Source organism: Rhinoderma darwinii, chromosome 6 (assembly GCF_050947455.1).
Source record: "Rhinoderma darwinii isolate aRhiDar2 chromosome 6, aRhiDar2.hap1, whole genome shotgun sequence".
Taxonomy (NCBI): Eukaryota; Metazoa; Chordata; class Amphibia; order Anura; family Rhinodermatidae; genus Rhinoderma; species Rhinoderma darwinii.
This window is the reverse complement of record NC_134692.1, coordinates 69,867,837-69,895,722: the sequence shown is the minus strand read 5'-3', so window position 1 is coordinate 69,895,722 and position 27,886 is coordinate 69,867,837. Positions and strand designations below refer to the sequence as shown.

At 42.9% G+C, this 27,886-nt stretch overlaps 1 protein-coding gene across 1 annotated transcript in view; it reads right to left on the bottom strand.

The window, feature by feature from the left end:
- NEMP2 (nuclear envelope integral membrane protein 2) overlaps positions 1-27,886 on the bottom strand; it is a 66,743-nt gene that overhangs the window by 16,177 nt on the left and 22,680 nt on the right. The window contains exons 5-6 of the mRNA XM_075831258.1: positions 26,192-26,285; positions 24,881-24,995 (exon numbers count right to left, since the gene is read on the bottom strand). Coding sequence (XP_075687373.1) covers positions 24,881-24,995; positions 26,192-26,285 — 209 coding nt within the window. The remainder of the gene's footprint in view (positions 1-24,880; positions 24,996-26,191; positions 26,286-27,886) is intronic.

Genomic DNA, 27,886 nt, shown 5'->3' with positions numbered 1-27,886 from the left:
CACTGTTGCGGAATTGCCGCTTTGGTCCAACCATGGGCTACCTCACTTTTTGGGTTTTCATGATCATGCATTCTGGGAGGGTTTAGAGGTGTGGTTCACTGAAGTAACAATAAAGTAAAAAATACCTTTTATTTAGTAACTAGTTAAAAACAGGGGTAACACACCACTGTAAACATAAGCCCCACCGTGATTGTTAAAAAACGTATTAAACAGAAAACACTGAGTCATTGTAATACATCTAACTCGGTGTTTTTTTTTAGATATTTTGTCTGAAACCAGCATATATCCAGGGCACATCAATAGTACACTCCCCAAATGAAGCACAGGTGTCCGAAATAATCGGTTCTCCTAGTGCTGGGTGTAACTCAATATGACTATCCCCAATGCAAACATTCCATAAACAATGCAACGACCCTACGCGTTTCAGGTACTCATCCTCAGGGGTCCGTATAATGGTAACTCTGGCCTTCACACCAGCGATAGAATCCTTTGAACAGCAGGTATTCTGCTGTAAGTCACGGCAAAGATGCGCGTATCGATGTCAACGGCATACTTCATTGCAGGCGCTACGTTACTATAAGCGCTAAACTCCACCCCTCGTATTCTAGCGGCAAACATGAACTGACCAATCCCCGCACCCTCACGATTAGTGACACCTGCCCATGTGACCCCTCGCCGTCAGCTGACAACCAGGGGTCATCATCGGCCGCATCAAGCCGCTCGCGCAGGCGCAGTAGAAGTCAAGGACAATTCGCCCAAACTGCCAAAGTGAGAGAAGGTAAGCGCTACACGATGATAGAATATAAGTAAATCTCGCGGGACAGTTAAACACCGCAAGTAGGCTGCCTGATATAGCAACTATAACGTATTAATCACATATAGGGTGGAAAGAAAAATACGATCCCTCATAAATATGGGGGGCCGAAAGACGGTCGCCGTTAAAAAGCGGCAGACCAAAAAAGCCATCTCTAAACTGCGTATGTTGGACAATTATAAACTCACCCACCCCAAGGATCCCAAGGAGATAGGTCGTTCATAAACTGTTAGATGAAACATGTATAATTTGTCTGCTCATTTAAACCTGCTGGATGTATGCATTCCAATCTGTGGATCCATTGTGCTTCTTTGCGTAAAATCAGGTTATCCCAATCACCTCCTCTTTTGGGGGGTCTGACAAGTTCAATAGCTTGAAATTTTAAACATGCTGCCTGGCCTTGATGTTTGACATGCACATGTTTAGATATTGGGGTATCCCTCTCATGGACAATATCTCCAACATGCTCCCTAATACGGCGACGAAATTGTCGTGCTGTTTTTCCCACATAATTTAGGGGGCATGGACATGTGATTAGGTAGACCACTCCCGCAGTCTTGCAATTGACATAATCCCGAATAGTGTATTGTTTCTGTGTGGTTACGCTAGTGAAGCTATTGCCTTTAAAAATGAAATCACAGGCTTTACAACTGCCACACCTAAAGGTACCTGGTATTTGTCTGTCCAGCCACGTGCCCCTAGGTGAGATGGGGTCAAAACAGCTATGCATAACTCTGTCCCTTATATTTTTCCCTCTCCGATACGTGACAGACGGCCTCTGTGTGATCTGATCTACCAGATCTGCATCAGAACTGAGAATACGCCAGTATCTATTCAAAATCTGCATAATATCATTTTGTTTGGAATCATAGGTACCTATGAGTCTTGTGACCTGTACTTCTTTCCGTTTTTTAGGGATCAGAAGACATTGCCTATCAGCATCCCTTGCTCCCTCATAGGCCGTCCTGATGACCCTCTCTGGGAAACCTCTGTCCTTCAATCTCGTTTTGAGCTCCTTTGCCTGGAACTCAAAGTCACCCATAGAACTACAATTCCTACGTACTCTCATAAATTGGCCTTTTGGTATGCCACTTTTGAGGGACTGAGGATGACAGCTATTCCATTGCAGGAAACTATTTGTTGCTGTTTCTTTCCTATGTACCTTGGTGTGGATAGTGCCATCTGGTGTTTTGGTGATTTTCAAATCTAAAAAAGACAATTCTTTCTCACTGATCTCACATGTGAATTTAAGTCCTACATCGTTCATGTTGAGGGCTGCTACAAAATTATGGAACTCATCCGCTGTAGAGTTCCAGAGGATCAACACGTCATCAATATATCTTATCCATAAACCAACAGATGAAGTCCAATTGACAAATTTGTCCCCAAAGACAATTGTCTCCTCCCACCAGCCAAGAAATAAATTTGCATAGGTGGGAGCAGTAGGACTCCCCATTGCAGTACCACATTTCTGATGGTAAATTTTGTCTTCAAAAATAAAAATGTTTCTTTCAAGGACAAACTGTAATAACTGCATGACAAACTGGTTATGAGCTGCAAACTGGGTACCTCTAGATCCCAAATAGTACTCGACTGCTTTATAACCACATTTGTGCGGTATGGATGAATACAACGCCTCGACATCCAGACTAGCCAAAAATGTATCTTTCTCCAAGGAAATGCCATCAATCTGTTTCAGGACGTCCATAGTATCACGTACATATGATGTAAGACTCAAAACAAAAGGGCGCAACACTTGGTCAACATATGTACTTACATTTTGAGTTAGATTATTTATCCCTGAAACAATAGGTCTGCCACGTAAAGGAGGGTACCCTTTGTGGATTTTAGGCAGGCTGTAGAAACACGCCATAACAGGAAATTGTGGGTATAAAAATCCAAACTCCCCTGCACTAATCAAAGATCTGCTCTTTGCATCACTCAAAATGCTCAGCAACTCTTTCTTGAATAATGTCGTGGGGTTATCCTTTAAAATGGTATAGCAGTCGTGGTTAAATAAAATGTCTTCACACATCTTCTTATAGCCATCCCTGCTCATAACCACAATGTTCCCACCTTTATCGGATGACTTGAGAACAATATTCTCTTTTTTCTCTAAAGTGGTAAGAGCTAATCGTTCAGACCAAGACAGATTATTATCCATTCCCCTGCTATCCTGACTAAGATTTTTAATCTCATCTCCCACCATGTCCACAAATAAATCCACATTGGTAAAATCTCCTATAGGTGGCAATTTCCTACTCTTCATTTTAAGATTGGTGAAAGGACCTATACCTGGAGTGCGTCCAGATTCCTCTAATAACCCCTCGAGTGCCGAAAGGCCTTCCATATCAGACTCCTCCAAGCCCAAGTCCTACTGCTCCCACCTATGCAAATTTATTTCTTGGCTGGTGGGAGGAGACAATTGTCTTTGGGGACAAATTTGTCAATTGGACTTCATCTGTTGGTTTATGGATAAGATATATTGATGACGTGTTGATCCTCTGGAACTCTACAGCGGATGAGTTCCATAATTTTGTAGCAGCCCTCAACATGAACGATGTAGGACTTAAATTCACATGTGAGATCAGTGAGAAAGAATTGTCTTTTTTAGATTTGAAAATCACCAAAACACCAGATGGCACTATCCACACCAAGGTACATAGGAAAGAAACAGCAACAAATAGTTTCCTGCAATGGAATAGCTGTCATCCTCAGTCCCTCAAAAGTGGCATACCAAAAGGCCAATTTATGAGAGTACGTAGGAATTGTAGTTCTATGGGTGACTTTGAGTTCCAGGCAAAGGAGCTCAAAACGAGATTGAAGGACAGAGGTTTCCCAGAGAGGGTCATCAGGACGGCCTATGAGGGAGCAAGGGATGCTGATAGGCAATGTCTTCTGATCCCTAAAAAACGGAAAGAAGTACAGGTCACAAGACTCATAGGTACCTATGATTCCAAACAAAATGATATTATGCAGATTTTGAATAGATACTGGCGTATTCTCAGTTCTGATGCAGATCTGGTAGATCAGATCACACAGAGGCCGTCTGTCACGTATCGGAGAGGGAAAAATATAAGGGACAGAGTTATGCATAGCTGTTTTGACCCCATCTCACCTAGGGGCACGTGGCTGGACAGACAAATACCAGGTACCTTTAGGTGTGGCAGTTGTAAAGCCTGTGATTTCATTTTTAAAGGCAATAGCTTCACTAGCGTAACCACACAGAAACAATACACTATTCGGGATTATGTCAATTGCAAGACTGCGGGAGTGGTCTACCTAATCACATGTCCATGCCCCCTAAATTATGTGGGAAAAACAGCACGACAATTTCGTCGCCGTATTAGGGAGCATGTTGGAGATATTGTCCATGAGAGGGATACCCCAATATCTAAACATGTGCATGTCAAACATCAAGGCCAGGCAGCATGTTTAAAATTTCAAGCTATTGAACTTGTCAGACCCCCCAAAAGAGGAGGTGATTGGGATAACCTGATTTTACGCAAAGAAGCACAATGGATCCACAGATTGGAATGCATACATCCAGCAGGTTTAAATGAGCAGACAAATTATACATGTTTCATCTAACAGTTTATGAACGACCTATCTCCTTGGGATCCTTGGGGTGGGTGAGTTTATAATTGTCCAACATACGCAGTTTAGAGATGGCTTTTTTGGTCTGCCGCTTTTTAACGGCGACCGTCTTTCGGCCCCCCATATTTATGAGGGATCGTATTTTTCTTTCCACCCTATATGTGATTAATACGTTATAGTTGCTATATCAGGCAGCCTACTTGCGGTGTTTAACTGTCCCGCGAGATTTACTTATATTCTATCATCGTGTAGCGCTTACCTTCTCTCACTTTGGCAGTTTGGGCGAATTGTCCTTGACTTCTACTGCGCCTGCGCGAGCGGCTTGATGCGGCCGATGATGACCCCTGGTTGTCAGCTGACGGCGAGGGGTCACATGGGCAGGTGTCACTAATCGTGAGGGTGCGGGGATTGGTCAGTTCATGTTTGCCGCTAGAATACGAGGGGTGGAGTTTAGCGCTTATAGTAACGTAGCGCCTGCAATGAAGTATGCCGTTGACATCGATACGCGCATCTTTGCCGTGACTTACAGCAGAATACCTGCTGTTCAAAGGATTCTATCGCTGGTGTGAAGGCCAGAGTTACCATTATACGGACCCCTGAGGATGAGTACCTGAAACGCGTAGGGTCGTTGCATTGTTTATGGAATGTTTGCATTGGGGATAGTCATATTGAGTTACACCCAGCACTAGGAGAACCGATTATTTCGGACACCTGTGCTTCATTTGGGGAGTGTACTATTGATGTGCCCTGGATATATGCTGGTTTCAGACAAAATATCTAAAAAAAAACACCGAGTTAGATGTATTACAATGACTCAGTGTTTTCTGTTTAATACGTTTTTTAACAATCACGGTGGGGCTTATGTTTACAGTGGTGTGTTACCCCTGTTTTTAACTAGTTACTAAATAAAAGGTATTTTTTACTTTATTGTTACTTCAGTGAACCATATAATATAATTTACTCATATTGTGGGAGCACAATTTAATTTTCTATCTAACTAGACAGTGAAATTACATTTAATTCATACAGTTATTTAATTTCAGTTTATCTAGGTATGGCAGCCTTTGCACTTTCTGAATTAAACACAGATGGGTGGATGAGTGAGGCTAAAAGCGTCTTTTCTGAATGTGAACTGACGTATTCAGTTCAGGGTGCATCTCTTAAATCCACGTTCAAAAATTTGAATAGATTGCACAAAGATTATACTAGAAGTTGGTGGGAGATCCAGAGTCTGGAAAACTATTTAAAGAACAAGATAGTTCCCAGAGGTCTCAGGGTCCCCATTGTCCCAGCATCAAGATTAAGAACCGCCAATATTAAAGAAAGGTGGGAGCAGGAGATTACAGGGAGCTCACTTAGGCTGATGCAGATTCTGGTAGAGGAAGAAAAGGTCCAGTTTGACTTCATTAGTGTTGAGCTTAAAAAAGAGATTGAGGCAGCCAAGTCTTTGGTAGATACCCCTGGTTTTGATAAAAGGGACAAAATCCTCCAACAAACTTTGGAAAGGTTCACCAACCATCTCAAGGAACGTAAACACTTCCAGTTCCAGAGAGATCTACAAGAATTTAGGGAGAAAAAAGCGTATGATTTTGTCACTACACAACAACAGCAATATCAACAGACCAATAGGGGGCCAAGGGAATCTGACCCTTCCACATCAGAGAGTGAAACTACAGACTCTGAAAGAGTGGGCCCTTTCTTTGGAGGCATTGGTGGGAAACACAAATTTAGGGGAGGAGCAAGAAGTAGAAATAGAGGCCGTGGGAGAGCCTCTTCTAATAGTGGCAACAATTTTTTAGCCAACAATCCTCCCATTTCCCGCTATATGCTGAGGGGTCAAAAGGATTAGTGAAAGGGAATAACATGGATAGGCTTCAAATCATTAATCTCTCTGAATATAATTTGAGTGCATCAGAGATCACACTATTAGAAAAGGGACTGTCTTTTGTCCCTACAGTTAAATTTGATTCATTTTCGTGGATAAAAGATCTTAATTTGTTTGCTCGCAAACTGAAATGGATAAAATTTTTTAAACATCATAATAGAAAAAAATGTATGGAATTGGGCTTGGAGGAGTCTGATATGGAAGGCCTTTCGGCACTCGAGGGGTTATTAGAGGAATCTGGACGCACTCCAGGTATAGGTCCTTTCACCAATCTTAAAATGAAGAGTAGGAAATTGCCACCTATAGGAGATTTTACCAATGTGGATTTATTTGTGGACATGGTGGGAGATGAGATTAAAAATCTTAGTCAGGATAGCAGGGGAATGGATAATAATCTGTCTTGGTCTGAACGATTAGCTCTTACCACTTTAGAGAAAAAAGAGAATATTGTTCTCAAGTCATCCGATAAAGGTGGGAACATTGTGGTTATGAGCAGGGATGGCTATAAGAAGATGTGTGAAGACATTTTATTTAACCACGACTGCTATACCATTTTAAAGGATAACCCCACGACATTATTCAAGAAAGAGTTGCTGAGCATTTTGAGTGATGCAAAGAGCAGATCTTTGATTAGTGCAGGGGAGTTTGGATTTTTATACCCACAATTTCCTGTTATGGCGTGTTTCTACAGCCTGCCTAAAATCCACAAAGGGTACCCTCCTTTACGTGGCAGACCTATTGTTTCAGGGATAAATAATCTAACTCAAAATGTAAGTACATATGTTGACCAAGTGTTGCGCCCTTTTGTTTTGAGTCTTACATCATATGTACGTGATACTATGGACGTCCTGAAACAGATTGATGGCATTTCCTTGGAGAAAGATACATTTTTGGCTAGTCTGGATGTCGAGGCGTTGTATTCATCCATACCGCACAAATGTGGTTATAAAGCAGTCGAGTACTATTTGGGATCTAGAGGTACCCAGTTTGCAGCTCATAACCAGTTTGTCATGCAGTTATTACAGTTTGTCCTTGAAAGAAACATTTTTATTTTTGAAGACAAAATTTACCATCAGAAATGTGGTACTGCAATGGGGAGTCCTACTGCTCCCACCTATGCAAATTTATTTCTTGGCTGGTGGGAGGAGACAATTGTCTTTGGGGACAAATTTGTCAATTGGACTTCATCTGTTGGTTTATGGATAAGATATATTGATGACGTGTTGATCCTCTGGAACTCTACAGCGGATGAGTTCCATAATTTTGTAGCAGCCCTCAACATGAACGATGTAGGACTTAAATTCACATGTGAGATCAGTGAGAAAGAATTGTCTTTTTTAGATTTGAAAATCACCAAAACACCAGATGGCACTATCCACACCAAGGTACATAGGAAAGAAACAGCAACAAATAGTTTCCTGCAATGGAATAGCTGTCATCCTCAGTCCCTCAAAAGTGGCATACCAAAAGGCCAATTTATGAGAGTACGTAGGAATTGTAGTTCTATGGGTGACTTTGAGTTCCAGGCAAAGGAGCTCAAAACGAGATTGAAGGACAGAGGTTTCCCAGAGAGGGTCATCAGGACGGCCTATGAGGGAGCAAGGGATGCTGATAGGCAATGTCTTCTGATCCCTAAAAAACGGAAAGAAGTACAGGTCACAAGACTCATAGGTACCTATGATTCCAAACAAAATGATATTATGCAGATTTTGAATAGATACTGGCGTATTCTCAGTTCTGATGCAGATCTGGTAGATCAGATCACACAGAGGCCGTCTGTCACGTATCGGAGAGGGAAAAATATAAGGGACAGAGTTATGCATAGCTGTTTTGACCCCATCTCACCTAGGGGCACGTGGCTGGACAGACAAATACCAGGTACCTTTAGGTGTGGCAGTTGTAAAGCCTGTGATTTCATTTTTAAAGGCAATAGCTTCACTAGCGTAACCACACAGAAACAATACACTATTCGGGATTATGTCAATTGCAAGACTGCGGGAGTGGTCTACCTAATCACATGTCCATGCCCCCTAAATTATGTGGGAAAAACAGCACGACAATTTCGTCGCCGTATTAGGGAGCATGTTGGAGATATTGTCCATGAGAGGGATACCCCAATATCTAAACATGTGCATGTCAAACATCAAGGCCAGGCAGCATGTTTAAAATTTCAAGCTATTGAACTTGTCAGACCCCCCAAAAGAGGAGGTGATTGGGATAACCTGATTTTACGCAAAGAAGCACAATGGATCCACAGATTGGAATGCATACATCCAGCAGGTTTAAATGAGCAGACAAATTATACATGTTTCATCTAACAGTTTATGAACGACCTATCTCCTTGGGATCCTTGGGGTGGGTGAGTTTATAATTGTCCAACATACGCAGTTTAGAGATGGCTTTTTTGGTCTGCCGCTTTTTAACGGCGACCGTCTTTCGGCCCCCCATATTTATGAGGGATCGTATTTTTCTTTCCACCCTATATGTGATTAATACGTTATAGTTGCTATATCAGGCAGCCTACTTGCGGTGTTTAACTGTCCCGCGAGATTTACTTATATTCTATCATCGTGTAGCGCTTACCTTCTCTCACTTTGGCAGTTTGGGCGAATTGTCCTTGACTTCTACTGCGCCTGCGCGAGCGGCTTGATGCGGCCGATGATGACCCCTGGTTGTCAGCTGACGGCGAGGGGTCACATGGGCAGGTGTCACTAATCGTGAGGGTGCGGGGATTGGTCAGTTCATGTTTGCCGCTAGAATACGAGGGGTGGAGTTTAGCGCTTATAGTAACGTAGCGCCTGCAATGAAGTATGCCGTTGACATCGATACGCGCATCTTTGCCGTGACTTACAGCAGAATACCTGCTGTTCAAAGGATTCTATCGCTGGTGTGAAGGCCAGAGTTACCATTATACGGACCCCTGAGGATGAGTACCTGAAACGCGTAGGGTCGTTGCATTGTTTATGGAATGTTTGCATTGGGGATAGTCATATTGAGTTACACCCAGCACTAGGAGAACCGATTATTTCGGACACCTGTGCTTCATTTGGGGAGTGTACTATTGATGTGCCCTGGATATATGCTGGTTTCAGACAAAATATCTAAAAAAAAACACCGAGTTAGATGTATTACAATGACTCAGTGTTTTCTGTTTAATACGTTTTTTAACAATCACGGTGGGGCTTATGTTTACAGTGGTGTGTTACCCCTGTTTTTAACTAGTTACTAAATAAAAGGTATTTTTTACTTTATTGTTACTTCAGTGAACCATATAATATAATTTACTCATATTGTGGGAGCACAATTTAATTTTCTATCTAACTAGACAGTGAAATTACATTTAATTCATACAGTTATTTAATTTCAGTTTATCTAGGTATGGCAGCCTTTGCACTTTCTGAATTAAACACAGATGGGTGGATGAGTGAGGCTAAAAGCGTCTTTTCTGAATGTGAACTGACGTATTCAGTTCAGGGTGCATCTCTTAAATCCACGTTCAAAAATTTGAATAGATTGCACAAAGATTATACTAGAAGTTGGTGGGAGATCCAGAGTCTGGAAAACTATTTAAAGAACAAGATAGTTCCCAGAGGTCTCAGGGTCCCCATTGTCCCAGCATCAAGATTAAGAACCGCCAATATTAAAGAAAGGTGGGAGCAGGAGATTACAGGGAGCTCACTTAGGCTGATGCAGATTCTGGTAGAGGAAGAAAAGGTCCAGTTTGACTTCATTAGTGTTGAGCTTAAAAAAGAGATTGAGGCAGCCAAGTCTTTGGTAGATACCCCTGGTTTTGATAAAAGGGACAAAATCCTCCAACAAACTTTGGAAAGGTTCACCAACCATCTCAAGGAACGTAAACACTTCCAGTTCCAGAGAGATCTACAAGAATTTAGGGAGAAAAAAGCGTATGATTTTGTCACTACACAACAACAGCAATATCAACAGACCAATAGGGGGCCAAGGGAATCTGACCCTTCCACATCAGAGAGTGAAACTACAGACTCTGAAAGAGTGGGCCCTTTCTTTGGAGGCATTGGTGGGAAACACAAATTTAGGGGAGGAGCAAGAAGTAGAAATAGAGGCCGTGGGAGAGCCTCTTCTAATAGTGGCAACAATTTTTTAGCCAACAATCCTCCCATTTCCCGCTATATGCTGAGGGGTCAAAAGGATTAGTGAAAGGGAATAACATGGATAGGCTTCAAATCATTAATCTCTCTGAATATAATTTGAGTGCATCAGAGATCACACTATTAGAAAAGGGACTGTCTTTTGTCCCTACAGTTAAATTTGATTCATTTTCGTGGATAAAAGATCTTAATTTGTTTGCTCGCAAACTGAAATGGATAAAATTTTTTAAACATCATAATAGAAAAAAATGTATGGAATTGGGCTTGGAGGAGTCTGATATGGAAGGCCTTTCGGCACTCGAGGGGTTATTAGAGGAATCTGGACGCACTCCAGGTATAGGTCCTTTCACCAATCTTAAAATGAAGAGTAGGAAATTGCCACCTATAGGAGATTTTACCAATGTGGATTTATTTGTGGACATGGTGGGAGATGAGATTAAAAATCTTAGTCAGGATAGCAGGGGAATGGATAATAATCTGTCTTGGTCTGAACGATTAGCTCTTACCACTTTAGAGAAAAAAGAGAATATTGTTCTCAAGTCATCCGATAAAGGTGGGAACATTGTGGTTATGAGCAGGGATGGCTATAAGAAGATGTGTGAAGACATTTTATTTAACCACGACTGCTATACCATTTTAAAGGATAACCCCACGACATTATTCAAGAAAGAGTTGCTGAGCATTTTGAGTGATGCAAAGAGCAGATCTTTGATTAGTGCAGGGGAGTTTGGATTTTTATACCCACAATTTCCTGTTATGGCGTGTTTCTACAGCCTGCCTAAAATCCACAAAGGGTACCCTCCTTTACGTGGCAGACCTATTGTTTCAGGGATAAATAATCTAACTCAAAATGTAAGTACATATGTTGACCAAGTGTTGCGCCCTTTTGTTTTGAGTCTTACATCATATGTACGTGATACTATGGACGTCCTGAAACAGATTGATGGCATTTCCTTGGAGAAAGATACATTTTTGGCTAGTCTGGATGTCGAGGCGTTGTATTCATCCATACCGCACAAATGTGGTTATAAAGCAGTCGAGTACTATTTGGGATCTAGAGGTACCCAGTTTGCAGCTCATAACCAGTTTGTCATGCAGTTATTACAGTTTGTCCTTGAAAGAAACATTTTTATTTTTGAAGACAAAATTTACCATCAGAAATGTGGTACTGCAATGGGGAGTCCTACTGCTCCCACCTATGCAAATTTATTTCTTGGCTGGTGGGAGGAGACAATTGTCTTTGGGGACAAATTTGTCAATTGGACTTCATCTGTTGGTTTATGGATAAGATATATTGATGACGTGTTGATCCTCTGGAACTCTACAGCGGATGAGTTCCATAATTTTGTAGCAGCCCTCAACATGAACGATGTAGGACTTAAATTCACATGTGAGATCAGTGAGAAAGAATTGTCTTTTTTAGATTTGAAAATCACCAAAACACCAGATGGCACTATCCACACCAAGGTACATAGGAAAGAAACAGCAACAAATAGTTTCCTGCAATGGAATAGCTGTCATCCTCAGTCCCTCAAAAGTGGCATACCAAAAGGCCAATTTATGAGAGTACGTAGGAATTGTAGTTCTATGGGTGACTTTGAGTTCCAGGCAAAGGAGCTCAAAACGAGATTGAAGGACAGAGGTTTCCCAGAGAGGGTCATCAGGACGGCCTATGAGGGAGCAAGGGATGCTGATAGGCAATGTCTTCTGATCCCTAAAAAACGGAAAGAAGTACAGGTCACAAGACTCATAGGTACCTATGATTCCAAACAAAATGATATTATGCAGATTTTGAATAGATACTGGCGTATTCTCAGTTCTGATGCAGATCTGGTAGATCAGATCACACAGAGGCCGTCTGTCACGTATCGGAGAGGGAAAAATATAAGGGACAGAGTTATGCATAGCTGTTTTGACCCCATCTCACCTAGGGGCACGTGGCTGGACAGACAAATACCAGGTACCTTTAGGTGTGGCAGTTGTAAAGCCTGTGATTTCATTTTTAAAGGCAATAGCTTCACTAGCGTAACCACACAGAAACAATACACTATTCGGGATTATGTCAATTGCAAGACTGCGGGAGTGGTCTACCTAATCACATGTCCATGCCCCCTAAATTATGTGGGAAAAACAGCACGACAATTTCGTCGCCGTATTAGGGAGCATGTTGGAGATATTGTCCATGAGAGGGATACCCCAATATCTAAACATGTGCATGTCAAACATCAAGGCCAGGCAGCATGTTTAAAATTTCAAGCTATTGAACTTGTCAGACCCCCCAAAAGAGGAGGTGATTGGGATAACCTGATTTTACGCAAAGAAGCACAATGGATCCACAGATTGGAATGCATACATCCAGCAGGTTTAAATGAGCAGACAAATTATACATGTTTCATCTAACAGTTTATGAACGACCTATCTCCTTGGGATCCTTGGGGTGGGTGAGTTTATAATTGTCCAACATACGCAGTTTAGAGATGGCTTTTTTGGTCTGCCGCTTTTTAACGGCGACCGTCTTTCGGCCCCCCATATTTATGAGGGATCGTATTTTTCTTTCCACCCTATATGTGATTAATACGTTATAGTTGCTATATCAGGCAGCCTACTTGCGGTGTTTAACTGTCCCGCGAGATTTACTTATATTCTATCATCGTGTAGCGCTTACCTTCTCTCACTTTGGCAGTTTGGGCGAATTGTCCTTGACTTCTACTGCGCCTGCGCGAGCGGCTTGATGCGGCCGATGATGACCCCTGGTTGTCAGCTGACGGCGAGGGGTCACATGGGCAGGTGTCACTAATCGTGAGGGTGCGGGGATTGGTCAGTTCATGTTTGCCGCTAGAATACGAGGGGTGGAGTTTAGCGCTTATAGTAACGTAGCGCCTGCAATGAAGTATGCCGTTGACATCGATACGCGCATCTTTGCCGTGACTTACAGCAGAATACCTGCTGTTCAAAGGATTCTATCGCTGGTGTGAAGGCCAGAGTTACCATTATACGGACCCCTGAGGATGAGTACCTGAAACGCGTAGGGTCGTTGCATTGTTTATGGAATGTTTGCATTGGGGATAGTCATATTGAGTTACACCCAGCACTAGGAGAACCGATTATTTCGGACACCTGTGCTTCATTTGGGGAGTGTACTATTGATGTGCCCTGGATATATGCTGGTTTCAGACAAAATATCTAAAAAAAAACACCGAGTTAGATGTATTACAATGACTCAGTGTTTTCTGTTTAATACGTTTTTTAACAATCACGGTGGGGCTTATGTTTACAGTGGTGTGTTACCCCTGTTTTTAACTAGTTACTAAATAAAAGGTATTTTTTACTTTATTGTTACTTCAGTGAACCATATAATATAATTTACTCATATTGTGGGAGCACAATTTAATTTTCTATCTAACTAGACAGTGAAATTAGGGTTTAGAGGTGAAACATTTGAGTACTGAGGATGGACATGCTTTGTCAGCTAGGTAAATACAGGATACATTCCAGGTGCCAGAGAGGGACACATTTACATGTGTGCAACTGCGCCATATACTCAGGGCCCAATTCAGGCACGCTCAGACCTTGATATCTTCACTACCCCTTATAGGGATACTCCGAACACAAGGCCCAAGGGGCCTGATATCCGTAGTCTACACATTCCTCCTGTCTCAAAGGTTAGCTCACGCCGAATGTGCAGTGGAACTCAGATGGAAGGGGCTGATTCCTAACTTGACTGAGGGGGATTGGCTCGACGCAATGTCTTCACACCTTATGTTTTCGCCAGCGGCAAATAATAAAATGACGGTTATATATTATTCATAGATGCTATATTACCCCTACCAGGTTATTGCATATGGGAAGAGCTTACTCGGCTAGGTGTAAAAGATGCCATCATGATCGGGCGGACTTTGATCACATGATGTGGCACTGTCCGGTAATTGCCAGTTTCTGGAGAGGGGTTACGGACTTCCTCTCATCAATAACAGATAAACAAGTCCCCTGCGAGCCTGGGTTGTGTTTATTGGGTCTGCTCCCATTGGATTCCTGGACACATTATGAAGGTATATTTTTACGTGAGGCCCTGTTCATGGCCAGGAAGGCTATTGCACTTCGTTGGATGGGAGACCTTCATCCAACAGTTACTCAATGGAAGACACTGATTAACTCTGTACTACCCTACGCTAACCTAGTATACAAACATCGGGGATGTCAGTATAAATTTCTGGAAGTTTGGGGCCGATGGTGCTCATCGCCCCTTGCATCTTTTAATGTAGGCGACCTCAGGTCCTCCTTATCCACACAGGGGGTTTAGATGGGTCAGAGTGCCGTGGAAGCTGGTCTTAGAGTGGGCGGGTGCAACGTCTGGATGTTGAAAGAGATCGGACCTGGAATGTACAGCTCTTTAAAATATTGTTGTTTATATCTGTCTTGCTTTTTCCTCTAATATGAAATGGGTATGATATGTAAAGTACCGGATAAGGATGTTCCAAATTTAATTCTTATTGTATACGGAGATCTAAGTTGTTCTTTTGTTTATGCTACATGGAAAAAATGGGTTTCTTGTATGTCACCCATAATGTTATGTTTATCATGTCTATGTGTTATTTACTTTCAATAAAACGAGTTAAAAAAAAATAAAAATGAAAATCGACTTTTTTTCTGAAAAGACATAGAAATTTTTAATATTTACGAGGAATAATGAAGAAAATCAACCCAACATTTGTAAAGCAATGTCTCCTGATTACAGCAATATACCATATGTGGTAATAAACTGCTGATTGGACCCACAGCAGGGCTCAGAAGGGAAGGAGTGCCATTTGGATTTTGGAGCACAGATTTTGCTGGATTGGTTTTCGGTGCCATGTCGCGTTTGCAATGCCCTGGATAGACCAAAACAGGGGAAACCCCCCAAAAGTTACCCCATTTTGGAAACTACACCTCTCAGGGAATTTATCTAGGGGTATAGTTAGCATTTTGACCACACAGGTTTTTTGCAGAATTTAGTGGAATTAGGCAGTGAAAATGAAAATTAACTGTTTTTCTGAAAAAGCATAGAAATGTTTAATTTTTACAAGGAATAAAGGAAAAAAAGAACCACAACATACTGTATGTAAAATAAATCCTATATACAGGGCATGCATGCTGCATCATCTGGCACAATATATATATATCCTCCCTTATAACTTGCGACTGTACTCCAAAAATATATTACACTGAACAAGGAAAGAACCAAGGAGTCTCTAAGTCAAAAAAATATATACATAATCTTTTTATTTGACAACATTACACTGTTTACACAAAACGAGTTTCTAAAAATGAATCACAAATAAAAGCATGGCCGCCACATGGGTCAACTGTTAATCAAATATGGTCATGTAAGTAAAGACATATTAAAGTATACCTCAAAACAACAGTATAGGTAGCATGATATAGATAAGGTGAGGTATACTGGCTACAGGTGATATGTTAAACTGCTTCAAAAAGTCGGTAAGAGGGATGTTACTCCAATGCATGAAAAGTGCAATAGAAATAGGACAGAATGAACAATGTGTTATAATGTCCAAAAAAGAGAGCTAATGTATGTATAGATACTAGGCTAATAACCATATATATGTAAAGGCCCAAGTACCAAAAAAGCAGCGAACAATAGACCAAGGAGTACTAGCAAAGTACTAACCCATGTAGCTGAGACTCCAAGAATGGCGGCCGAAGGCGGAAGCCGAAACGCGTTGGGGCCGGCCGCCATTCTTGGAGCTTCCTTTTTGAAGCAGTTTAACATATCACCTGTAGCCAGTATACCTCGCCTTATCTATATCATGCTACCTATACTGTTGTTTTGAGGTATACTTTAATATGTCTTTACTTACATGACCATATTTGATTAACAGTTGACCCATGTGGCGGCCATGCTTTTATTTGTGATTCATTTGTGATTCATTTTTAGAAACTCGTTTTGTGTAAACAGTGTAATATTGTCAAATAAAAAGATTATGTATATATTTTTTTGACTTAGAGACTCCTTGGTTCTTTCCTTGTTCGGTGTAATACTGTATGTAAAGCATTTTCTCCTGATTACGGCAATACCCCATATGTGGTAATAAACTTCTGATTGGACACATGGCAGCGCTCAGAAGGGAAGTTGGGAAGTAGCGCCATTTGGATTTTGGAGAATGGATTTTGCTGGATTGTTTTTCGGTGCCATGCCGCCTTTGCAACGCCCTGGAGGGACCAAAACAGTGGAAACCCCCCAAGTTACCCCATTTTGGAAACACCCCTCAAGAAATTTCTCTAGGGGTATAGTGAGCATTTAGACTCCACAAATCTTTTGCATAATTTATTAGAATTAGGCGGAGAAACTTAATATCACAATTTTTTCCACTAAAATGTTGAATTTTCTCATTTTCACAAGGGATAAAGGAGAAATAAACAACCAATTTTCAAAACAGCATTTAGAAAGTGTCTTAACCCTTTAGATGTTTCACAGGAATTAAGGCAAAGTAGATGTGACATTTTCAAATTTCCTTTTTTTTTTGTTGCAGAAATTCATTTTTCATCTATTTTTGTTGTAACACAGAAAGTTTTACCAGAGAAACGCAACTCAATATCTATTGCCCAGATTCTGCAGTTTTTAGAAATACCCCACATGTGGCCCTAGTGCACGTATTGACTGAAGCACAGGCCTCAGAAACAAAGGAGCACCTAGAGGATTTTGGGGCCTCCTTTTTATTAGATAATATTTTAGGCACCATGTCGGGTCTGAAAGGCTCTTGCGGCGCCAAAACAGTGGAAATCCCACAAAAGTGACCCCATTTTGGAAACTATACCCCTTGAGGAAATTATCTAGGGGTATAGTGAGCATTCTGACCCCGCAGGTTTTTTGCAGAAATTATTGGAAGTAGGCCGTGAAAATGAAAATCTACATTCTTTCAAAGAATATGTAGGTTTAGCTAATTTTTTCTAATTTCCACAAGGACTAAAAGGAGAAAATGCACAACTACTTTTGTAAAGCAATTTCTCCCGAGTAAAACAATACCCCGCATGTGGTCATAAAAGGCTGTTTGGACACACGGCAGGGCTTAGAAGGGAAAGAGCGCCATTTGGCTTTTGGAGCTCAAATTTAGCAGGAATGGTTTGCGGAGACCATGTCGCATTTGCAAAGCCCCTAAGGGACCAAAACAGTGAATTCACCAAAAAAAGTGACTCAATTTAGGAAACTACACCCCTTGAAGAATTCATCTAGGGGTGTAGTGAGCATTTTGAACCCACAGGGGTTTCATAGATTTTATTAGAATTGGGAAGTGAAGATAAAAAAAATCATTTTTTTCCAATAAGACGTAGCTTTAGCTCAAAATTTTTCATTTTCTCAACAAATAAAGGAATAAAAGAACCCCAAGATTTGTAAAGCAACTTCTCTGGAGTACGGCAATACCCCATTTGTGGTCATAAACTGCTGTTTGAGCACAGAGTAGGGCTCAGAAGGGAAGGAGCGCCATTTGGCTTTTGGAGCACAGATTTTGCTAGATTGGTTTCAGGGCGCTATGTCGCATTTGCAAAGTCCCTGTGGGACCAAAACAGTGGATCCCCCCAGAAGTGACCCCATTTTGGAAACTATACCCCTCAAGGTATTCAACTAGGGGTGTACTGTGCATATTAACCCCACAGGTGATTGGCAGAAATTGGTGTGCACTCGATGTTGCAGAGTGAAAATGGGATTTTTTCCATAGATATTGTGCCACTGGAGACACACACCCCAAAAATTGTTAAAAGGGTTCTCCTGGGTATGCCGATGCCATATATGTGGAAGTAAACTGCTGTTTGGGCACACTGTAGGGTTCAGAAGGGAGGTAGCGCCATTTGGCTTTTGGAGCGTGGACTTTGCTTGTAGTAGTTTTGTTTGGAGTCTTACTGGTGCTTCCGTTTATAATGTGGGGGTAGATGTAAGCCGGGCAGAGTATATAAGGGGCATAGTCAGGTGGTATAATAATGAGGTAACCTAATTTTAGGGGCCTTGATAATTCGCCACTTGAAACAGAAGAAACGTTCCCCTCGGGCTGTCACAACTTCATATTTTTATTTCCTGGCTTATTGGAGCCTTAACTAATTTTATTTTTTCATAGACGTAGTGGTATGAAGGCTGTTTTTTTTGCGGGATGAGCTGGAGTTTTTATTGGTACCATTTTGGGGTACATGTGACTTTTTGATCACTTGTTATCCTTTTTTTTTGGGAGGCAACGTGACCAAAAAACAGCAATTCTGCCATATTTTTTAAATTCTTTTTATACAGCGTTCACCATGCGTTATAAATTACATGTTACAAGGTATCACTGCCTGAATGAACGATTAAAATACAATTTTTATTGTAGAAAACCTTACTAAAATAAGGGCTAAATAGCCAATTGTACTGTAAAGGCGTAAGCACGGTAGACCATACAGAGGAGGAGCGGTTATAGTACTATTGTTAGCACAATTGCTGCCAAACAACGATTCCCCCTATCTGTATTATAATATAACACCTGGTCAATCCGTGCCACTAACACATGTCCCTACGCGTTTCCGCACCGTTATTGGTCACAGTGCTTCATCAGGGGTACACTGATGTGATTTCAACACATCTATTTCAATTTGTATGGCCGGGAGACACCTATTGCGTGTCTCATAACATTCACCCGGCTCGTGCACGACACTAGTCAGCTAGTCGAACACGAGCCGAGTGAAATGCCGGACATAAATAGTACTAGCACCTCCCTCCCCGGAGTGACGCGGCGGCTGGGCAGCCAACCCATGGCGAGCCACGTACATGACGCGGCCCGAGCATGTACGTGTAATGGATTTTTTCTGTCGCCAAGTTGTGAGAGCCATAAAGGTTTTAATTTTTTCGTCGACAAAGCTGTATGAGGGCTTGTTTTTAGCGAGACGAGTTATAGTTTTTATAGACACCATTTTTGGGTACATGCGACTTTTTGATCACTTTTTATTTCAATTTTTGTAAGACAAAGTGACCAAAAATTAGCAATTATGTCAGTATTTTTTAGTTTTTTTTACGGCGTTCACTGTGCGGAATAAATAACATATTTTTATAGTTAAGGTCGTTACGGTCGCAGCGATACCAAATATGTATGGCTTTATTATATTTTTCAATAATAAATGACTTGATAAGGGAAAAAGGGCGATTGTGTTTTGTGCTATTATTTGAAACGTATTGTATTTTATACAACTTTTATTTTTTAATTTTTTACACTTTTTTTTGACACTTTTCTTTAGTCCCACTAGGGGACTTGAAGGTCCAACTGTTTGTTTGATGTTCTAATACACTGCACTACCTATGTAGTGCAATGTATTAGAACTGTCAGTTGTTCACTGACAGCAAGCCTACGGGCCTACGGGTGGGGCTTAATCAGCTTACGTAATGGCAGACAGGAGGCCATTGTTAGGGCTCCTGTTGCCATAGTAGCAGTCGCCAGCCTTGCTATCGCATGGCAAGGCTGCCGATTTGCTACAAACTTCTAGGATGCAGCGATCACAATGGATCGCTGCATCGAAGGGGTTAATGCCAGGAATCGGAGCTAGCTCCGGTTCCTGGCGATAGATCGGGGTGTCCGCTGTAACATACAGTGGACACCCACTGCTGATGACGCCGGCTCAGCTTCTGAGCCGGAAGCTGAGCCGGCGCCATCTTGCCGATGGTACCGGAAGCCTCCTGGGCCCCACCGACGACGGGACATAGGAGGCTTCCCTTACTGGCAGACCGGGAGGTAAGCATTAGCCCTCCGATCACCTTTGCAGCCACCGGCAACCCAGCGATCACGTTACTGAGGTGCCGGTGGCTCTAAACTCCTCACATGCTGCGATCTCTATTGAACGCAGCATGTGAGGGGTTAACCGGTCGGATCGGAGGCTAGCTCCGGTCCCGGCCGATACCCCAGGGTGCCAGTTGTAACATACAGCTGTCACCCGGCGTTGATGTCGCTGGCTCAGCTCCATTTTGGAGACTACACACCTAAAGGCATTTATCATTTTCCTGGATATATGGCAGGGCTTAGGAGTGAAAGAGCACAATGCGAATTTGAGGCCCATTTTGGTGATTTTTTCTGCATTAGCACACAATTGCAGGACTCTGCGATTAAATAGTAAAAGAAACCCCCAAGTAGTGACCCTTATTTTGGAAATTGTACCCCTCAAGGCATTTTTAAAGGGTGTAGTGAACAGTTTGACATCCACAGGTTTTTTTTTTATTAGATAGTGAGCAGTTTGACATCCACAGGTTTTTTTTAAATTATTAATTACACTGACAGCAAGTCTATTAGGCTCCGCCTCCAGGTGGGGCCTAATATGTTTTCCTACTTGGCAGACCAGGAAGCCATTGTTAGGCCTCCCGTTGCCATAGCAACCATCGGCACCCTAGTTTTGATTGGCTAGGCACCACCTAGATGCAGCGATCGATTTATCTAAGGGGTTAATCAGCCAGATCGGAAGCTAGCTCAGGTCCTGGCCGTTACAACAGGTGTCAGCTGTAACATACAGTTGACACCCAAAGCTGATGGCGCAGGCTCAGCTTCTGAGCCATATTCTTGGCCCGGACAGCAAGCCTAAAAAGCTTCTGTAGTTGGCAGACCAGGAGGCCATTGTTAGGCTTCCGGTTGCCATAGAAATAATCAGCACCCCCGCGATCACGTCGCCGGGGCTTCCATCAGCTAGGAACCGTCTAGATGCAGCGATCGCTTTTGATTGCTGCATCTAATTTACTAATCGGCCGGATCTGAAGCTAGCTTCGGTCCTGGCCTTACAGCAGGGTGTCAGCTGTAATATACAGTGGACACCCGCTCGTGATGGTGCTGGCTCAGCTTCTGAGCCCGCTCAAGCACTGCCACTTAGTTACATGCTGTTGGTTTACGTACCGAATGGCAGCAACGTAAATAAACGTGGAATATTGTTAAGGGGTTAAAGTTGCTCAAGTCACTTCACATTACTCATTCACACTAAGAGTGTATTTACATGGGCTATCAGTGTGCACATGGTTTACACAAAATGCAGCGGTTCTGTGATAGAGGTTTGTCGCATGGCATACTAACGACCCGTTAGAGCAGGGTTCTCAAACTCAGCCGAGTATGTGTGCCACATATAGAAAAAATGGTAAGTTGACGGGCCGCATTACTTTCAAATTTAATACAATACAAAATTATTGTTAATCAATTAGTTATTTGAATTACTAGAATAATACCGCTAGGTTTAAAATTTGAGAGAATTCTCCACTAGCTTATTTCAACAATCCAGTTTTCCAGTTTAAGTGTCGCTAAATGCAGTCCGGAGGCTCAGTTGGCAACGTTTGACAGACACACGTGTCAAGATTGGGCAGCCCCAAGATAGTGCCACAGAGTCCTCTGTAGATAATGCCACAGTGCCCTCTGTAGATAATGCCACAGTGCCCTCTGTAGATAATGCCAGTGCCCTCTGCAGATAATGCCACAGTGCCGTCTGCAGATAATGCCACAGTGCCGTCTGTAGATAATGCCACAGTGCCCTCTGTAGATAATGCCACAGTGCCCTCTGTAGATAATGCCACAGTGCCCTCTACAGATAATGCCACAGTGCCTTCTGCTAATAATGCCACAGTTCCTTCTGCTGATAATGCCACAGTGCCCCTGTAGATAATGCCAGTGCCCTCTGTAGATAATGCAACACACCCTTGGATAATGCCACAGTGCCCTCTGTAGATGCTGCCACAGTGCCCTCTGTAGATGCTGCCACAGTGCCCTCCGTAGATGCTGCCACAGTGCCCTCCGTAGATGCTGCCACAGTGCCCTCCGTAGATGCTGCCACAGTGCTCTCCGTAGATGCTGCCAGTGCCCTCCATAGATGCTGCCACCGTTAGCCCTCCGCAAATGCTGCCACCGTTAGCCCTCCACAGATGCTGCCAAATTGCCCTCCGCGGATGCTGCCACATTGCTCTCCGCAGATGCTGCCACACTACCCTCCGCAGATGCTGCCACACTGCCCTCCGCAGATGCTGCCACAGTGCCCTCCGTAGATGCTGCCACATTACTTTCCGTAGATGCTGCCACAGTGCCCTCCGTAGATGCTGCCACCGTTAGCCCTCCGCAGATGCTGCCAAATTGCCCTCCGCGGATGCTGCCACATTGCCCTCCGCAGATGCTGCCACACTACCCTTCGCAGATGCTGCCACATTGCCCTCCGCAGATGCTGCCACACTGCCCTCCGCAGATGCTGCCACAGTGCCCTCCGCAGATGATGCCACAGTGCCCTTTGCAGATAATGCCACACACACTCCATTGGGGTAGTAGATAGCTCCATTGGGGCTCCCTCTAGGAGTGGAATCCCCAGCCAGAGCGTTGCCGATGCTTTGGCTGGGGATTCCTCTGCTGCTGGAGCTCCTGACGTCAATGTCCATACACAATGACGTCAGGGGATCCTCCTGGACCGGAATGTGATATCAGGGGCAACCCCAGAGTTGGTGTCCCGAAGCAGAGCACTAGTATATGCTCTGCGCCGAAACTCTGGGGAAGCCACTGATATCAGTGTCCATATATGGACTGGGATGTCAGGGGCTTGCCCAGAGCTGGAGTCCCGGAGCAGAGCCGCTTCTAGCACTTTGCCTGGGATTCCCGGGCAGAGCGCTAGTAGGCTCTTCCTGGGACTGCAGCTGTGCTCCTGACATCACTGGGACTCCTGCTCTGGGGAAGCCCCTGACATCACTGTCCGATGTATGGACAGCGATGTCAGGGGATCTCACAGAGTCCAAGAGCAGAGCCTATACTAGCGGTCTGGCCAGGACTCCGCTCCGGGGAAGACCCTGGACAGCACTGTCCATATATGGACAGCGATGTCAGGGGATTCCACAGAGTCCCGGAGAAGAGCCTATACTAGAGCTCTGCCCGGGACTCCGCTCTGGGGAAGATCCTGACAACACTGTCCATATATGGACAGCGATGTCAGGGAATTCCACAGAGTCACGGAGCAGAGCCGATACTAGTGCTCTGCCCGGGACTCCGCTCCGGGGAAGACCCTGACAACACTGTATATAATATGGACAGCGATGTCAGGGAATTCCACAGAGTCCCGGAGCAGAGCCGATACAAGCACTCTGCACGGGACTCCGGCTCTGGTGAAGCCCCAGACATCGCTGTCCATATGTGGACAGCGATGTCAGGGAATTCCACAGAGTCCCGGAGCAGAGCCTGTACTAGCGGCTCTGTGTCCCTCGGGCCGCAGATGACAGCCCCAGAGGCTGCATGCTTGAGACTCCTGCGTTAGAGACTATTTTTAGAATATATTAATTCTATGGTTTTACTTAGCATATTTAAATTTTATAACCAGTCATTAAGGGCTATATACACACCTTGATTTTTTTTTTTTTTTTAACAAATCAATCAATGTTTTAGGTGGTTTAAATAACTTTTAAATTAACTTTTATTCAACTTTTACCTTTTTAACATACAGCTGCTATGTATCCTGTATACACAGAAGCTGTATCCTTCCGTCAAAGACTATTCTATTTGGGTCAGCTGCACTGACAATTCTGTTGGAAGCTGGTCTGACACGAAGGATCCAGCTAATAATGATAAAATAATTTGATAAGTTCATAAGTTGAAGAATTTAGATGTGATTGTTATTAGCTGTATCCTGCGAGTCCAAAGGTTAGGTGAGAAGTGTTTGACTGATGGCGTTCCACAGCTGGGACTCCCAACAATCTAGAAAATGGTGGTCCTGAGTCCCATGTATGAACGGAGCAGTAGGTCACACATGTGCACTGTTGCTCTGTTAATTCTCGATGGGACTGTCGGAAGTTAGATAGTAGACAGAAAGGTTACGTACTTAAATATTATAAATGCAAGAAAAGGAATATATTGAAGCAAATAAGGTAAATATCAAACTACAAAACTATTAACAATAATTTCGTATCAGGGTTGTCAACTTCAATGACGGGTTTTTTCGCAGGCAAAGAAAAACAAGAAAAAAGTTCAATAGTAAGCTTGGTTTTTTAGACTATGATCACGCACAGTGCCAGGGCCTTCCCTCCATATTAGTAACACCTATGATGCTTCCCTCCTTACCAGTAACAGCAGGAGTGCTATAAATACAGTTATCAGTTACCACCCTCTCAGATTGAGGCTCCTGGGACTCCCTCTGGTAGTGGACAGAAACAGTGTAGGAGGGCCCTTACTTTATGGAGACGTGTAGACCAGCAGATAAACCTACTGGCTGTGGCAACACTCCCGCGCACTCTCCCCAGTCCCTTCCTTCTGCCAGCTTATGCCGCAACATGCTAAATGGCACATGCGAATCACAAATTTCATAAATATTCACAGACAAACTTTTATTCTGCTCGGCACTAAGTACAGCAAATAAATACACTCCTACTCTTTTGGGGACTGTCTATGAACTCACAGACGGTTACCAACCTTGGCACATAATCACACAATATCCCCAACCTTCAATGTAGAAGATTCTTACCTATCACGTAAGGCTTCTTCTCAGTCCAAATCCATGTTATATTCTCAGTCAGGAACTGTACGGCATATGCAGTTAAAAAGCAACATGTGCTGATTAAAAACCAAAAAGTGCTGGGCTGCAATTGCAATATGGAAACTTATTAGTGCAAGTCAACATCCTTATCCAATCATTGTTTCTCATATCCAGTTTTCTTGAGTTTAAAGGGGTTATCAAGGGACCAAATATTGCATTGCAATAATATATGTATGTGAAAAGAAGCATCTTACTAATGTCATTTAATTAAAAATTCGGTACTAAATCGTGCAGTTGAAACCTCGTGAATTGTTCCCGGAAGTCCTGGAGCTTTTCTAAAAATGATGACACGCCGACAAATCCCCACGTGACTGAGGGCTTGCTTCCTGTCCTGAGCAGCGCCGGAGTACCGAGCAAAGCGCTACCTGATGCTCTGCTCGGGGACTCAAGCAATAGGCAATGCGACTGCCCCTTGCGGTCATGTTCTTGATTACACGCCGACACTAACAGCACAGGGAGCAAGCCCTCAGTCACGTGGCGCGTTATCATTATTAGAAAAGCTCCAGGACTTCTGGGAACAATTCCCGAGGTTTGAACTGCACGATTTAGTACGGAATTTTAAATTAAAGTACATTAGTAAGTTACTTCTTTTCACATAAACATATAATTTAAATGCAATTTTTGGTCCCCGGATATCCCCTTTAATATACAAGTTTTTATTTTACTGGATTGGTAACTTATTGGCTACTGAAATGTAAAATGTAGCTCAGAAGCCAAAAAAAACCTGAATGCTAGTAGGAACAAAGCTTTAGTCTGTTTATGCCACTATGGCAACCCCAGAGCAAGCCCAAACTTTACATTACCATAACAGTTAAGACATTAGGAGGAAAGAAAATTAAACAAATGACATATTTGTAAATAGTATTTTCCATTTTTAGGGTATGTTCACACAGAGTTTTTTGACGAGTTTTTTGACGCGGAAACCGCGCCGCAAAACCGGCCGAAAATGCCTCCCATTGATTTCAATGGGCTGCCGAGGCAGTTTTCTCCCGCTCGCGGGAGAAAGAAGGGACATGTCCTATCTTGGCGCGATTACGCCTGACCTCCCATTGACATCAATGGGAGGCAGAGAAAGCGTATTTCGCTGTGTTTTATGCACGCGGCGCTCAATGGCTTCCAAATGGAATTTTGAGGCAGATTTTCCGCCTGCGAAAAACTCTGTGTGAACCCAGCCTTAAAATTATTTTGAGCTACAAAGTGTTAAACCTCTTTAAGAATAAAAGTACAGACATACAGTACCTTTGAGATAAAGCGTTTCAGTACTAGTAAAAGAAAAAATACAGAAGCTGCCATTCCAAACATTATCCCAGTGGCATAGAAATATATAGAGGACCTAGAGAAAGAAAGAAAACAGTCAGTATATCTAAATGCTTATTTATCGTAACCTTATAAAAACTTAGGCCCACACATTATAAAAAGTGGCGCCATTTTAGTCAATGTCTAAGTTAAAGATTGGCATTATAGGGCATTCGGAAAGTTGTCAGACCCTTTCACTTTTTTCACATTTTGTTACGTTGAGGCTTTGTGCTAAAATAAAATAAATAAAAAAAATTACGTTTTTCCCCATCATTCTGCACTCAATACTCACAATGACAACATGAAAACAGAATTTAACCCCTTCCCGACATTTGTCGCAAGTATACGTCATGGAAAGCCAGTGCTTCCCGCAAAATGTTGTATACTTACGACAAATGTTTGGCACCGGCTCAGAAGCTGAGTCGGTGCCATAATCGCCGGATCTCAGCTGTATCTGACAGCTGACATCCGGCTGTAATGGCGGGGACCGAAATTAGCTTCGATCCCCGCCTTTAACCCCTTAAGTGCAGCGCTCAAACGCGATCGCTGCACTTAAGGTGTTTGCAGCTCATCAGAACCCCAGCAATGAAATTGCCGGGGTTCCGGTGGCTGCAATGGCAACCGGAGGCCTAATACTGGCCTCCCGGTCTGCCTAGTATGGAAGCCGGTCAAGATCCGCCCGGCGGCGGAGCCTGATCGGCTTCCGTAGCTGCCGGCAAGATGGCGCCGGGTCAGGAGCTGATCCGGCGTCATCAGCGGTGGAAGTCAGCTGTATGTTACAGCTGACATCCACTTGTAATGGCAGGAACCAGAGCTAGCTCCGATCCCTGCCATTAACCCCTTCGATGCAGCAATCGAAAGCGATTGCTGCATCGCAGCGGTTACTAGCAGATCGCCAGCCCTGACAAGCGATCAGGACTGGCGACTGCTACTATGGCAACAGGAGACACAATGGTCTCCTGCTCTGCCATTACGGAAGCCGATTTAGGCCCAGCCGGGAGGCGAAGCCTAATCGGCTTGCTGTCAGTGAATGACAGACAGATTTAATACATTGCACTACGTAGGTAGTGCAATGTATTTTGGAAAAATTAAATCTGACAGTTGGACCTTCAAGTCCCCTAGTGGGACTTGAGAAAAAGTGTAAAAAAAGTGTAAAAAAAAGTTTAAAAAAAAAAAGTTTGAATAAAATAAAACACAATCCCCCTTTTACACTTATCAAGTCCTTTATTATTGAAAAATAATAATAAACCATATGTATTTGGTATCGCCGTGACCCTAACGACCTGAGGTATCAAAATATTCTATTATTTATTGCACGTGGTGAACAGCGTAAAAAAAAAACGTAAAAAACTTTACCAGAGTTTCTGTTTTTTGGTCACTTTGCCCTACAAATATTGGAATAAAAAGTGATCAAAAAGTCGCACGTATCCAAAAATGGTACCTATAAAAACTATAGCTTGTCCCGCAAAAAACAAGTCCTCATACAGCTCCGTCGACAAAAAAATTAAAAAATTATGGTTCTCACAACTTGGCGACAGAAAAAATACATTCTTTTTACAAAAGTAATTTTATTGTGCAAAAAGTTGTAAAACATAAAAAAGTGCTATAAAATAGGTATCGCCGGAATTGTACTGACCC